We start from the raw sequence: 15,257 nt of genomic DNA, 5'->3' as shown, positions 1-15,257 counted from the left end.
AGGAAAGACTAAACGAACGTGAATGCGTCATTCGATGTGCCTAATGACTCCAAATCCCTGCCAATAATAACACGCACACACATACAGACGACAAAGGTGTGTCCAGTGTGGACTTACTGTCTGTCCGGGAACTCGTGTGTCGCCAGTGCAATTTGGCTTCATCGATATGATCGAAAGTGACACTCGGACCGGACAAAGCAGCAAAAATGTTGTGCCTAATTGACGGACGAGGCTCTCTCTCACTGGGGGACCTCACATAGTGTCTGTGTGTCTCTCTGCCACATGTCAGGCCTAAACAAAAGATTAGCAGCACTTTTTCGAGCGATGAAAACGACACGAACTGCAGTCGAAACACTGTCGCAGCATCGCACGAGACGAGGATGTGCTGCAATATGGACACAGCAACTGCAACTGGAACTGGGAGTTGGACCTAGAACTGCAAAAGCGTTTAATGGGTGCAAACAGCGCAAACGTTGCATGCTTCATTCGGGGCAAAAACAATTGTCAACAGACGTGGAAACGTGACCAACGAATTTTACGCACAATTTCACTTTATGCGGCGACGGCGACGGTGACAGCGACAGCGACGACGGCGTCGGCGACTGAAAACAAAGCATACAGTGAGTACCTGGAGAGCCATTGAATGGGTTCTGTGTGTCTGCACATTCGTGCCACATTTATTGTTTAGTATCGCCTCCTGCTGGTGCTGCTGCTGCCACCATCATGCCACCTCCTACTTCCCATATGCTGACCACTCTGCCAACAAACAGCAGAGAGAGAGAGAAAAAAACAAATCCAATTAGGCGTCGCATGTGCGCTGTTTGGCGCTTCAAAAAATCATCGCTTTTTGCATTGTATTCCTCGGGTATTGGATACCATTGTGTAGAGTATTGTGCTTGCTCTTTGTACCTCTGGATACCCCCAATTGGTTTCCTTTCACTTAGCCATAGCAGTCTTAAAGGAAGTGCGTAGCCATATTATGCGCGATTAAACAAACCAGATAAAAACAAAACCCTATGAATCATGCGCACTTTAGGTTGATTTATTCGACAGTTTCATTCTAATCATAAACAATTTTAACTAGTTAACTTAGTCAGGCCAAAGCATGAGGAAGTCTTGATATCCTAACATATGTATGTGAATTACAATAAAAGTGATTCAAGATTTTACTTAAACTATTACACAGAATGAATAACTTGACTGAATGTTTTCGAAATTAAAATGTCAATTTTAAAAAAACAGAATTATGAACTTTAAACATAATTATCAATCCATCTATTTCATTCCCTGTTCACTTTTAATAGTTTTTTGATGCTGATTCAATATTTTATATATCTGTTAACTATAAACGCTTTTTCTCTCTCTAAGCAGACGCAATGTTACATAAATATTTTAGACAGTATGACTGCTGTTGAAAGCAACATTTAAGTACTTCGAGTAAAGGGAATTACTTATTTGATGACACAGCTGAAAGACTTTTCGTAAGAGCACATAAATGTTTGCAAAGGCGCTTAGACGATGACTACTTCAGCGCACTTCAGCGACTTGAACGACAGCAAATAACTGGAAAAGATACTTTGTTGTGACGGTTGCTTTTGCGGTAGGACTTCCGCAGTGACTGACGTCGCCTCCACAACATATTCATAATTGCATTTGCTGTGGGAGACAGTCAATAAATATTCGAATAATTCATCGACTGGGCCATGTTGATTCAATGTGATATCACTTGCACCCAAAAGGTCTATGACCAGTGAGGTTTGTTTGCCAGTTCGTTGAACTAAATTATTAAATGAATCAATAATTATGAGTCAATTAAATTAAGTAATAGTCTCTGATTTAAGCCGATAGATAACAGAAGCTAATGGATTGATTCGGCAACAAAGCAAAATGCAGCCGATTAGATTCCTAATTATCAAAGTATTTCATAATATTATCAATGTTGGTTGGATTTATTGTGTTTAAGATGTATTTACCAAGTCGCCCATTAACATTGCAAATGTGTAAGCATTGTCCAACACATGTTTGCTGTGGCCAATTCCCAGAGGCCAACAGAGACGAGTTACATTTGTTGGCATCATATCACAATTCAGAGAAGTTGTTGTTGTTGTAGCTAATGCTTGCCGTGTGTTGTTGTATGGATATGTTGCTAATGATCATGTTGACACAAGTTGTTAACAGAATAATTTATGCGACTTGTGACGCTTTAAAAGTTTGAGCGAAGCGTGCAAAAAGCGAATCTATTGCATATTTAATGCCAAGACTGTGGTCGGCTCTGGCTCTAGCTTCAGCTTCATCTGGAGCTCCACTTCCTGCTCCTGCTTCTGCTCTCATTCCCTAGTGCACTGCCCGGATGCGCGTGTTGGATAAAATTAAGAGCAGCTTGCTGCCGCCGACTGAGAACTGCGAGTCGAGAACTGGACGCGACGCAGTTTTTTGTCATTTGTCAACGTCGCCAGTTCCAAGATTTTTCCAAGCTTCGGCCAGAGAGTAAAAAATGATAAACGCATTCGCTTATGATGTGTAGAGTTTCATAAATCATCTCAAAGTTTCAAGCTAGCGTGTGTATGTGTTGCTGCTGTTGTGGTGCTTGATGTGGTTGTTGCTGTGGTTGCTGTTGCTGCTGCAATGTTGAAGAGGAGAGATCACGAGGTCGCTTGGCTGGCTGCCGTTGAGATGGGGTCTCCGTCTGTCCCGTAAGGTCGCCACGCGACAGCGTTTAGACAAACAAGTGTCACTGAAGATGATGAAGAGCTGCCAGGCGATGGAAATAACAAACCCAAAGCCAGAGTAAGAGTCAAGTAAGAGACGAAAGCGGCAAGCGAGAAGAGAAGACTGAACAGACCAGAGTTGTCATGGCGATTTATGCTCCGATTTCCAAGCCAAGGGCATTATATAGTTCCTGAAGTCTGATGTTTAGTTCGTAAGGATTGATTTAAGCATGTGTTAGATATTAAAAGAAAAAAGAGTAACATATTCCAGTTTCAAGTTTCAATGCAAACCCTTTAAGTTACAAATGTGAGAGTGAATGTAAAAGCTAAGATGAAATCCAATAACTATGAAGAATACTTAGTTTGTTGAGTGAAGCTGAAAACAGTGTTATAAACTATGATATTCATAACATTTCAACCTCTTGCACAAGTATTCAGAATACTTTAAGTATCCTTCTCTTAATAGTAATTGCCCGTTCAATGTGTGCTCAAAATCAATCAGCTTTCACTTAAGAACCACGATTCCCAGACGCCACTCAAAGCCATAAGCCCTGGGCAACCATTTATTTTTGAAATGCCTGAACAACCTTGAATCGATAACGTAAACTTGAAAGGGCGTCTAATAATGTGCTCAGCATGACAACAGTTTATGGATCTCCTCCAGCTGATTAGGGGAAGGTATATACAAAAGGGGGAGCCATCAAAGCCCAGCTCAGCTTGGCTCTGAGTCAACAATGGACAGCAGTTGCTCCTCTGTCACTGACTTTCCCCATTGCCACTTATGAAATTGAATGTAAACAAAACGAAACGCACTTGTCAAGCGTCCCTCGGCGACAAGCTATACGGCTACCAGTCATCGGCTATAAGTACAGTCAGCTATCCATGGGCCGGGGTTTCGGCCCTCGCCCTCGCCCTTGGGCGGCAATCACCCCCCCCAGTGACTGTTTGACTGACATATCGGCGCCAAGCAGGCAATTAACATGCAATTGTCATAAATTTACCCAGTGCACAGATTATTAAACATTCATAAAATAAATTACAAGCCAAAGCGCATAAATTCCGAATTGATTTTAACGCATTCTGCGTTTTGGTTCGCCAACCAAGGGAATCAGAACAAAGCAAATGCAATGGGACAATGGGACGACAATAATGGTGAGCGTGAGGATGAGAATGAAGATGAAGAGGAGGGTGCGAGGTCGAGGACGAGCGGTGCGGTGCGGTTGCGTAGCTAGTCAAGAGTCTTGTTATTGAATTATAACAATTTCGACCATAATGGCTAAAGGAAAAACATAAATTTAACTGCAAAGTCGTTCAACTTGGGGGGACAGCGGACCAATAGAAAATAGGAGGGAAGATGGCCGCAGCAACAATGCATAGAAATCAATTTGTGAAGTGCGTTCAAGGGTTAAATTTTGTTGGGGGAACAGAACGAGAAGAGCAAATAAATATTGTAAATTGCAGCCAGATAAATTAAGAGCCAACAAAGAGTACAAAGAGACTATTGCACTTCTTGGCATGCAAATGGAAAAGAGGGAAAATGTATGTTATGTATTCGTATTGTTGGAGTATTTAAGAAACAACGAGAATGGATATATATGTTGGCAAACTTGGTGAACTTCAAGGATTGGCAAGCTAGAAAACTTTGACAGAATTCTGAAATATGGAAATAATTAGTATCTTACAATCTATAAACAGACATTCGGTATAGCCATGATTGGCACAATACTACGTACCAAAGTCAAAAAGTCTTCTTTACTTTTATAAAGTTAATATTGAATAAGAAATTATGTATATCCCTTCTTTTTGAAATGCTACATTTCAAAGGAATAATAAGTGTCACAATGAATCATAAGATATGGTAATAGTTATTTTAGCTGGCAAAATTTGAAAATTCCAAGGATTGACAAGCTATAAAACAAGTAATAATGAGTATCTCACAATCTATTAACGGACTTTCGGTATACCCATGATTGTCACAAGAGCTGTTAATAAGTTTAATACTGAACATGATTATATCCTTTCTCTTTTAAATGCTATATGTCAAAGGGATAATTAGAGTCATAGTGCTATCATAATGATAATTAATAAGATATGTTAAGCACTTTGCGACCAAGAAATTCTATCAGATAGAGAGACTTTGCATTGATTACATAACCTCGCTTATGTTAAAGCTGCAAGCAACCAGCGAGCTTTGCAAATGCAATTACTCGAGTGTGCAGCAAACAAGACTCACACACACACACAAGTTGAGGATGCTGTTTCTAGATGTTATTGGATTACCGAGTGCTCTAACAGCATTTTGTCGTATTTCGCTGTCAGAAGTTCAAAAGCTCTAAGCAGATAATTTCGGCGCCTGCTTCGAGTCCGGAACGCCATTAGGAATTCTGTCTTCGCTTCGCTTTGCCTCTCCTTCTCTCTCTCTCTCTCTCTCTCTCACACACATTCTCCATCTAACAAGTTTGCAAAATGAAAGCGCTTTAGTTTTAATTTTTGAAACAGAAATTGCAGAAAATAGATAAATAAAATAAAAACACAAAATGAAATGATGAACAGCCAAAGCAACAACAAGAACATCTGCAATGACGATGACGTTGACGTCGCTTGTCGGCAAAAACAAAAAAGGCAACTCAAAACAGAATAAAAAAAGAAAAAAGAAAAAAACGAAAAGAAGAACAAGAAAAATCTTTTATGACATTGCTGACAATTTATGATGCAAATTCCTCGCAAAAAAGAAATAAAGGATGCGCAGGCTGCTTTTGGTGGGTGCTGCTTTCGGGTGCCTTCGGTTGCAGTGACGACAAATTGTCGAGAAATTGCATAAAAATACATATCAAAATAAATTGTTATGCTGAAATCTGTAATCTGAAGTAGTTGCGGATGCACTCAAAAGATATTTACGAGAGAGCTGAACTGAAGCAAAGGGCAAGCTACAAAAACAATAGAGGGAAAAAACAGTAATACAAAAACACAAAAATACCATTGCGAATTATTTTTCTGTTGATTCATCAGAAAATAAATTGAAATATTCTTGTTGACATTTCACCCAAAAAAAAAAGAAACATCAAACAAAAAAGAAGCAATAAATGCAACAACAAAGATCATGAGAATGCTGGGGACTGTTGCATGTCATTGCTCTACTCTGTTTGCTCTGTTGATTTATTTAATTTACTAAAACTAACAGCATAAAATATTTGATAATAAAATCACGTTCACACGCCTGCGGCCACAAATCAATTGAAACACGCATCAACTGATAGAGCAACCAAACCGAAACAGCCCAATAATCCAACAAACAGGCAACCAACCAACCAAACAGCTAACCAACCAACAACTTACCAACAAACTAACCGACCACATTGACCAACCAAACAGTTCATTAAAACTTTTATTCATGCTCAATGCGAGGATGTTTGACAAAAAATGAGTCCCATTTTCGTGGAACGCGGCAACCACAACCCGAAGCTGCCAATTCACTCTGACGTTTCGAGGCTTGACCCTTTCTGTATTGATTTGCCCCGTAGGCTAACTAGAAACCAATCCCAATTGTTCTCATAACCCTCAACAGAAACCTCTCTATGTGTGCGGTCAAAAACTTTAAATATCATTTGTCAGTTTTTCGTTGCAATATAGAATGAAAAAAAAAGAAAACAGGGTTCATATTTATTTATGGATATTTCAAAATAAATATAAACATCAACAACACTTACCATGTGTGTTGCGAATAATCCATTTCACAAACTAACCGGAAAAAATGTCGGGATAACAGCAGGAAACGTCAACGGCAATAAAGCAGATGTCATTAGAACCAGATATATGGTCGACTAGGTCGAGGGGGGTCTGAAATCAGCACATCGCATTGCCTATGACTAATGTTTACCATGTTGCGTGGGAACATTGGTATTTAACCACACTGTGTGTATAAAAGAGGTTTCGCAGAATCATTTAGTCATTTGAGTCTTAACTGTTGGAAACTAGCTAGCAATATGTATTTCTAAATAATAATCAATAATCAAATAATTACATTATAGGTAGGTGAACATGATAAATGGGTTTCTCTTCTGGAGTAATCTAATACAACAATTTTATTTATGTATGATACAACAATGGATGATACAACAATTTTTATTATGTATGTATGTATGTAGATCTTTTCTTAATGTTGTGTAATATTGTTTGCTATAGGCCATGTTTTTATAGAATGATTTGCAGTGATAATGATAATAAAATTAAACGAAATCTGAGCCTATAATATTTATATGAGATCGATTTTACTACAAAGTTAATATTCAAAATAATGTTGTATAAATTAAGTGAAGCTTAAAAGTGATTTTTATTCGTATTGAATTGTACTTCCTAATCAAAAAACAAACAAGTTTTAAAAACAAGTAAATGTAAATAAATAAAACTGAATCGAACTATTACGAATTATTTGTTTTCTATCTCGTATACTCTTTGGTTTTTTTGTGGCGTTTAAATCAACAACAGGAAATTAATATTGACTCGACTGTTATACAAATTGAGTGATTTAAATATATTGCTGGATACCATACCCCAAAATTGATATGCTTACACTTTTCGGCAATTTTGCTTTGTTACTCATTCCAAATTACATATTCAAAAACTTTATATCGCCGATGTCGATTAAATCTTATATGCTTTACTCATTACAATGAGTTAGCAATCATTTCCATGGCGTGTATTGGTATGCATTTTATAATATCCTATCAAATATTCCCAAATTTTTATGTTGATGTTCAAAAATTAATTTATCGCCTCCAAATAAAAATGAACCAAGCCAAGAACAACGAAATCGAGGCGAACGATCAAGGAATGCTAAGAACACTTTTCGATTTCAGCATTTTAGAGTCTTTCGTCATATCGTCAATGTCTGCAGATGCGTTGCCTGAATTTAAATGCCTCAATTAATTGCGTTTGTCACGGGAACTGAGGTCGGCGGGACAGGTTCTGGTTTCTGCGTTCTGGTTGTGGCTGTGGTTGTGGTTTGGGGCTCGGGGAAACCTAAAAAACAAACACTTGGTGGAAAAAGAAGAATTAATTGGTTTTTGGACAGCGATGAAATGCATTTAATTCCGCATTAATGGAAATACATGTCAGAGATTGTGTCTGTGGCCTCGCACTTCACGATTGCCAATTGGAATTGAATTATTTGAAATCTTTAAAATGGTTATAAATCTTTAGCTATCTGTGCGATCGGTGTCTGGTCATCAAATGGCCATTAAACAGTTGCTGGCCCAATCATTATCCTTGTCAATCCGATTGAGTTCAGGTAGAGGCCTGAAAATTTTGTCTGGAACACCCATACAGAAGGCAAAGTAATGAAGAACCCAGCATCGCCTTGGGATCCCAATTCTCTGGGCATTAATTATTATTATTCCTTCGATATTGAATACCTGTTTGATTCACGATTGTGATTGTGTGTGTTAGCGTGTAGGAGGATCTACAGATCGAACTAGTCCCTTTGCGGCACTCCTCTTCTCTCCTTTCCATCTTCCTCTCTCTTGCTCTCCGTTTTTACATTTTCGTGTCAGTTGACATTTTGATTGTGTCGCCTTTTGTGAATTAATTGAGTCTCTTTTTGTGTCTCTGAGCCACCAAAATGAAGTCGTTTCTCTGGAATGCTAAACACTTGCAACCACTCTCTTCTATACAGCTTAACTTCGACCCTCAAGCCAGCTTGGACCACACATTGTGAAGTCCCAATGGGATTCCAATTTGGTGCCTGACACACGCAGCTTAGTCGAATTTGAAGAAACCATCTCTATTAGTCAGCCAGCTAGAGGCCCTTTTTGCTTCATCAATTATTATTGATTAGCGGCATTAACAGAAATTATTATTATGATGATAATTCGCATAAAATTATTCAGTTTGCACCCGCAGCTAAATATATTTTAGTTATGTAGCTGCAGGTCAGAGATGTGCTGGGCTTTTGTATTAATTCGCTATAAATGTTAAATGTGGTATTCTTGATAAATGATGGACGACTTAATTGCTGCTTTCAACAAAAAATTTTTCGGCCTTCCCTGTAGCATCTCGACAAATATGTTGACGAGTATGTATGTAACGAAGACAATATGATGATAGGAGAAGGAAGTATCTAACTACATATCAAAATTGTAAGACACCCCTCTAAGTTTATGAATTTGTAGGCAAAACAAAAGATCTTCTAACAAAGCATATTATACATATGCTCATATATATATATTTCATATAAATAAACATGCATTGCAAATAATTATAGAGAAAAGTTCGTTCAAAATTAAAATAAATTAATCAATGTTCTTGTATTAAAATTACTGGTATAATCATTTGAAATGTGTTCAAATTCATTATATTCTTAAATTATTGATTTAATTATTTTAATTGGCGTTATTAGGTTGTTAGAATAATACAATTTGTTGCCAGAGCAAATTAATTAATTTATTTTTTTGCGCTTTGTCGTCTAAAACACGACTTTAATAGTTAGTATATAAAAATATACTAAACTAAGGTGAATAAAGAAGAATATATATTTTCCATATTAATATATTTTTGTTTTTGGGGTATTCAAGTTATACGTACTTTACAATGAAATACTCTATGTAAAAATCTCTAGAAATTTTTGTTGCACACAGGTCAATTAAAATTTTTCGGATTTTATGGGTAGCTAGAAGTTTTTAGATTGAAGAGTAGGCATTGCTTTCATGTCATAAGCTGCTTGGCAGATGTCAACTCTACAATTTTTACATTAGATTTAATCGCATTTTTTTCTTTCTCCGAGACAGTTCTAAGCAGTGAAAATTTTCATTATGGGTCGTAATCGCGAGGATCGACATCAATCTCGTTCTCGTTACCACAGTTCACAATCTCAATCGAGTTCGAAATCGTATTCGTACTCAAAGCAAGAAGAGAAGATAAGGACTCGCAGGTCTGGCAAAATATCCGGCTGGGATATACCTCCGATGGGCTACGAGCATCTGACGCCAATTCAATACAAAGTCATGCAAGCGAGTGGTCAGATTGCCTCACGAATTGTGCCGGATGCGCCGCCAACTGGCGAATCGGCGGCAATTGCGACGGTGACGCGACAGGCGCGTCGTCTATATGTGGGCAACATTCCATTTAACACAAGCGAGGACGAAATGATGGTGTTCTTCAATGAACAAATGCAGAAACTGAATGCTGGAGCATATCTCGATGGAGATGCGGTGCTTACGTGCCAGACAAATCTGGACAAAAACTTCGCCTTCCTCGAGTTCCGTTCCATGGATGAGGCGACCATGGCGATTAGCTTTGATGGCATCAATTATCGCGGTCAAGCGCTGAAGATACGGCGACCACATGACTATCATCCTGTGGCCTCGGTGTCCACCGTAAGTTTCGAGGCGATGTTGAAGGGATCACAGCAAGCCACAAATCTGGCAATCTCTGTCGTGGTGCCGGATTCACCGCACAAAGTGTACGTGGGCGGATTACCCACGTGCCTGGGCGATGAGCAGGTTAAGGAGCTGCTTATTACCTTTGGCCAGTTGCGTGGCTTCAATCTGGTTAAGGATCCGGCTGGCCAGAGCAAGGGTTTCGCCTTTTGCGAGTATCTTGATCCAACCATTACGGAGCAGGCCATTGCTGGACTCCATGGCATGCAGCTGGGAGATCGCAAGCTCGTCGTACAGCGTTCCTTGGCCGGGGCACGCAGTTTAGCTTCCAATCAGTTGCCTGTGCTGCAGGTGCCGGGATTTCCTATTGAGAACCTCACAAGCGAGGCCACCGAGATTCTTTGTCTGCTGAACATGGTGGTGCCCGAGGAGCTGGGAGATGATGAGGAGTACGAGGACATACGCAGCGATATAAAGCAGGAATGCGCCAAGTATGGCAAGGTGAAGAGCCTCAAGATTCCACGTCCCACTGGAGAATCGGGTCAAGGTGGCTGCGGCAAGGTTTTTGTTCGCTTTGAGACTGTAGAAGATTGCAAAAAGGCTTTGAATGCGTTGAGTGGTCGCAAGTTTAATGAACGCATCGTGATGACATCTTTCTTCAATCCAGACAAATACAAGCGCAGAGAATTCCAATAAACTGAGATTTTCTTGACGAAGTGCGATTCTTATTGGTCAACCCATTCCGCAAGGTCTTTCGTGGCTCTTGATGCCGCACTCAATTGAGTTAAGAACTTGCTTTTAATGCTGTGATAATGAATTTAATCCCAGCTTTGTTAAAAGCAGGCTAAACAGGAATCAAATGCAGTGATTGAGTTGTAGATATCCTATAATTGAATGACAGTTATTATAGAATTATAGTTTCAGTTTCGTTTTGCATATACACAAGTTGCCAGGCTGTTTTTACTATACCATTTAATTTACGCTCTGCAGGGTATTAACATGCCCATCAGACCTATTCAATGCGCTTCATTGCGCTGTTGTCATATCATCTGCTTAAGCGCTTTACTTCCCCTCGCTTCGGAAAGCATGCCAGGACACGCCTTACTCTGTTTTCCTTTTATTTTTTTTTTGCGTTCGCCTGATTCAATTAGGCAGGGGACTTAACGTGCAATCCTTAAAGCCCCAAAAGCTGCTACTCCACACAGATGCTTAATTAAAATTTTAGAGTTGCGCCTTATCGCTGGCATTTCTCACCATATTCACACCTATCGCGCAGCTCGCCTGTCTTCAGAACTTGTGAAATACCTTCGGCAGCCAACTCATTACGGCCAAACAGCACAATGTTAATGCTTTTTCAATTTCCGAACTCGATACCCGACACCAAAAATGCGCAGACAACAACCCAGCAAAGAGGTTGAGTTTAAGGTAGCAGCTTATCATCACAACGAACGGTTGCATTTTCTCAGGTTCGAGAGTCTTGTTTTTGAGGCCGACTCTTATCTTTATTTTGGTCATTTGCCGGACAGCCCGTCATCAATAATGAAATGCAGGCGACGCGTCGAGCGAAGCTTTAATCGGCCAGCGATTTATCAGTTGGGAACGACTTTAGCTAAACGCTTTATCGGTGGACTTGCCAAGAGCGAGAGATAGCAAAGCATAAATGTGGTGAACTTACGCAGCGATTGTTGCGACTCCATGCTGGACACAAATTAATTCAACGCCTTGGATTTGTCATTTTGAGGCTTTCAGGTAAGATATCTTTTGAGGCTTGATAAAAGCGGCAATTGCCGCCGATGCTGTGACTCCTCTGAAAATCAATGCTTCGATGGGTAATTAATAAACGCCCATAAAGATGCGGATACAATAAAAATTCCAAGCGCTGGAACTGGAAAAATCGTTCGGCTTTGTTTCGTTTTCGGTTTCGGTCACTGAGAAAAGGGTTCCTTTCATCGATGTTTTTATGAGCTGCAGCTGCTACATATGGCAAGGGATTAACTGGTTTGGATTGTGTTGGGGATCACTTTATACCCCACAGTTTATTCTTTCTCTCACATTTTCGGCTTGTTGATCTTTTGGTGTCTTAGGTTAGGGCTCTGTTGGAGTTGTGGAGTTGTCGCCCGCACCGCTTTTTTATGACTTGAGCTCAGGTCGGATGTTAGGTAATCGACGAGATAAGAAATTAAGAAATCAAATCCATGACTCTCGATAGTTGAGTGAACTCGACGAAATCGACGAGGCTTCTACGCATCTTTAATTGCATTCTCATTCTCACTCGTATTCCCCTTTTGATTACCCATCTCGTTTATTGTGTGCGGCGAGAATTTGAATATGATGTAGTAGATAATTATGGGTTACAGGATGAACTTGATTCCGAGGGCGTAATCTCGATGATGGCCATTAAAAGCAGCTACCTACGGTTAAGACTGGACAACCACTTCATTTCTTAATTTCGAGTAGCTTTTGTTTCTCTCGACTCAAATAGCATTTTGCGATTCGGGTTTCTATTATATTTTGAAATCTCTATGCTTCTCATCTAACGGCCCGTTAATGAATACTTGAGAGGCACCCACAACAAGGTATTCGTTTTAACAGCTCGAGATATGTATCTGCATTTAACTAAATGTATCTTTTAGTTGCCTGAATAAACAAATTAAGAAATCATCAAAAATTTGTTGTTCTAATGATCAACAAATTTATCTGATACACCAATATCTGATCAATTTGTATAGTTTTAATGAAGAAATATTAGACAGAATCCATAAAAAAAACAGGAATATCGGATAGACGAGTTTTAGGCAAAGCTTATTCAGTTAATGGGCGAAGTGATACAATCGTCAAGTGAACTTTGGCATTCACTTTAATTTCTGTTTGTAAGCAAAACTCTTTGTGACCTTTTTACCCCAACCCCAGCCCAGCATCCAATCCAATCAACTTTCTTCATTAAGCCTATTAAAAATGCTTTTGTGATGTTTATACCCCGAAAGGGTAAATATATTTGATAATAACACAAACATAAACGCACCAATTGATTGGGAGCCCTCTCAAAAGTTTGCACAAAACGGAAATCAAACAAAAAACAAAAAAAAAAAATGAGAAAATTCATACTAGTATTCAATTAACAGAAACCTGTTGCTATAGATTCACGACGATTGCTAACCCCAATTCAATTTGTATTTCCTACGAAATCCCCGAATACTCGTAGAAATTAAATCAAATAAAGCAAATACTGAACACACATTTAAACATAAAAACAACAAAAAAATAAATAAGTAAACAAAAATGTTTTATAATTTCCTTTTCGCTTTATTTTCATTATTTTTTTTTATATAGATATTTTTTTGTCCAGGCAGAACGAACAAAGGCGAAAACAAATTACACGCAAATACTCGTAATTTCGGCGAAAATGTTCGCCAAGGGGAAGTTTGGAATGACAGCTGAGGGTCTAGGGGCTATGGGCTTTGTCAAGTGACGTTCCTGTCTCTGACTCGGTTCGTTAATGGCAGCGCAATTAATTCGAGCAAATCGTCTGTGAACCCTTTTTATGACCTCCAAGCGTGGCAACAATGGTTTGTGAGTGGGGCAGCGAGAGGGGAATGTTGCCCCATCTACGGTTCACTACGGTGCTTTCCAAATAAAAATTCATTAAACGGCACGCCGGCACTTTTGTTTGGCTTTTACGTTTGCTTTGAACTGTTTGCCACGAATATAATAAATGCGAAATAGGCGCACAACTGTAAAATTTGTTTAAATGCCACCCAAATTGATGCTCAATTTGTGCATGAATAGAACTTCCCCAATCATTTTGGCGGCAAGTGAATCTGCGTTGATACTCAACTCTTTAAGAATACCAACTTCCGTCTAGACTTTATTTGTAACAATACGTTAAAAAAGGTCAAGGATTCTTGTTTTTTTTTATCAATGAAACACGATGTTAAACATTTTTTATACTTGCAAATTATGTAGTACTGAATTATTTGAAACAGCTCAAATTAAATTACTTTTAATTAAATCCAATACATCTATCTCTAAAAATACTAATAAATCTCTACTGTCCAGACAGATACTGAAATAACTCTTTAAGATTAACAACTTCTGGTTATACTTTAAGTATTTTTGAAACAATATGTTTAAAAAGGCCAATTATTTTGTACATATCATATTAAAATATTTAAAACAGTTTAAAATATTCAATCTTAGGATGCAACTGTACTCTGCCAACTTAAAATGTCTTTTTATAAAAGCGTTTAAAGAATGCACCATAACCATTCAAACCTGTACCTCATTTAACCTTTCTTTTTAAATATAATATATTGATGAACTTTTATGCAAGAGAAATGAACTCTTCGAAATGATTTAAGCATTAGACCTTTAAGTTTTTAAGAGTGCCTCAATGATATGTTACAATACGAGTAAGTTAAGTCCAATTGCTTATTTAGTGTCCGCTGTTGAAAGAACCCATTCTATGGACCCTGCGGGAAAGAAAGACCAATAAAATTCAAACGTTAAAGTGAATGAATTTTTCCGACGCGAAAATACCTGAGAGCGAAGTGTGTTTAATGAGGGCCATAAAATCGAAGCGCCGGACCACTTTCGAGGGTTTTCAAAGACAAAAGGCGCCCAAAGAAGAAGAATGTGTAACAGGTGCGATAACAACAAAAACACAGGACTGAACTCAACTGGACGGACTGACAAGACAATGAAAATATAATGCAGATTATGTGTAAAACTCGGGCTACTCTGGAACACTAAAACGCAGTTTAGGTAGCTGCAACAAACTGGACAGGACATTATGTAAAATGTTGAAAGCAGTTTAAAGCTATAAGCAACTTAAACGAAAGAAAACATTTTCTAATTTTTCGTGTTTACTTTGATATTTTGCCGTCGCGACGGACATACTCTTAAAACGTATTCTTCAGAAAATTGAAATCAGACCGAAGAGGAAGAAAAACACAATAACAGAAACAAAAATCGAGTTGAGTTTAAAGGCAAAGTCTTCGGTCGGACTATGCAAATGTGTGACAGAGATGGGGGTGATGTCAGTCCTTCTAAGTGACTGAGAATGTATAATCTATGAAGGAAGAAGTAAGAACACAGTAACAGCAATAGCAGTAGAACAATAAAAGTGCTAAATGCAATGTAAAAACAATTTAAGCTGCTTGCAAATGCTCGACTTTTG

The 15,257-nt window shown here is 38.6% G+C and overlaps 1 protein-coding gene across 1 annotated transcript; it reads left to right on the top strand.

Annotated features, from left to right (window-relative positions):
• Positions 1-9,420: 9,420 nt before the first annotated feature.
• On the top strand, positions 9,421-11,026 carry LOC117571527 (splicing factor U2AF 50 kDa subunit). Its single transcript, XM_034253706.2, has one exon. It carries the CDS (start codon positions 9,515-9,517, stop codon positions 10,775-10,777), a length of 1,263 nt encoding a protein of 420 aa, XP_034109597.1. The 5' UTR covers positions 9,421-9,514; the 3' UTR covers positions 10,778-11,026.
• Positions 11,027-15,257: the final 4,231 nt, after the last annotated feature.

Source organism: Drosophila albomicans, chromosome 3, assembly GCF_009650485.2.
Source record: "Drosophila albomicans strain 15112-1751.03 chromosome 3, ASM965048v2, whole genome shotgun sequence".
NCBI lineage: Eukaryota > Metazoa > Arthropoda > Insecta > Diptera > Drosophilidae > Drosophila > Drosophila albomicans.
This window is presented reverse-complemented; position numbering and strand designations above follow the sequence as displayed.

Excerpts from the sequence above, each read along its gene's own strand:
- LOC117571527 (XM_034253706.2), top strand. The coding sequence starts at position 9,515 with ATGGGTCGTAATCGCGAGGATCGACATCAATCTCGTTCTCGTTACCAC.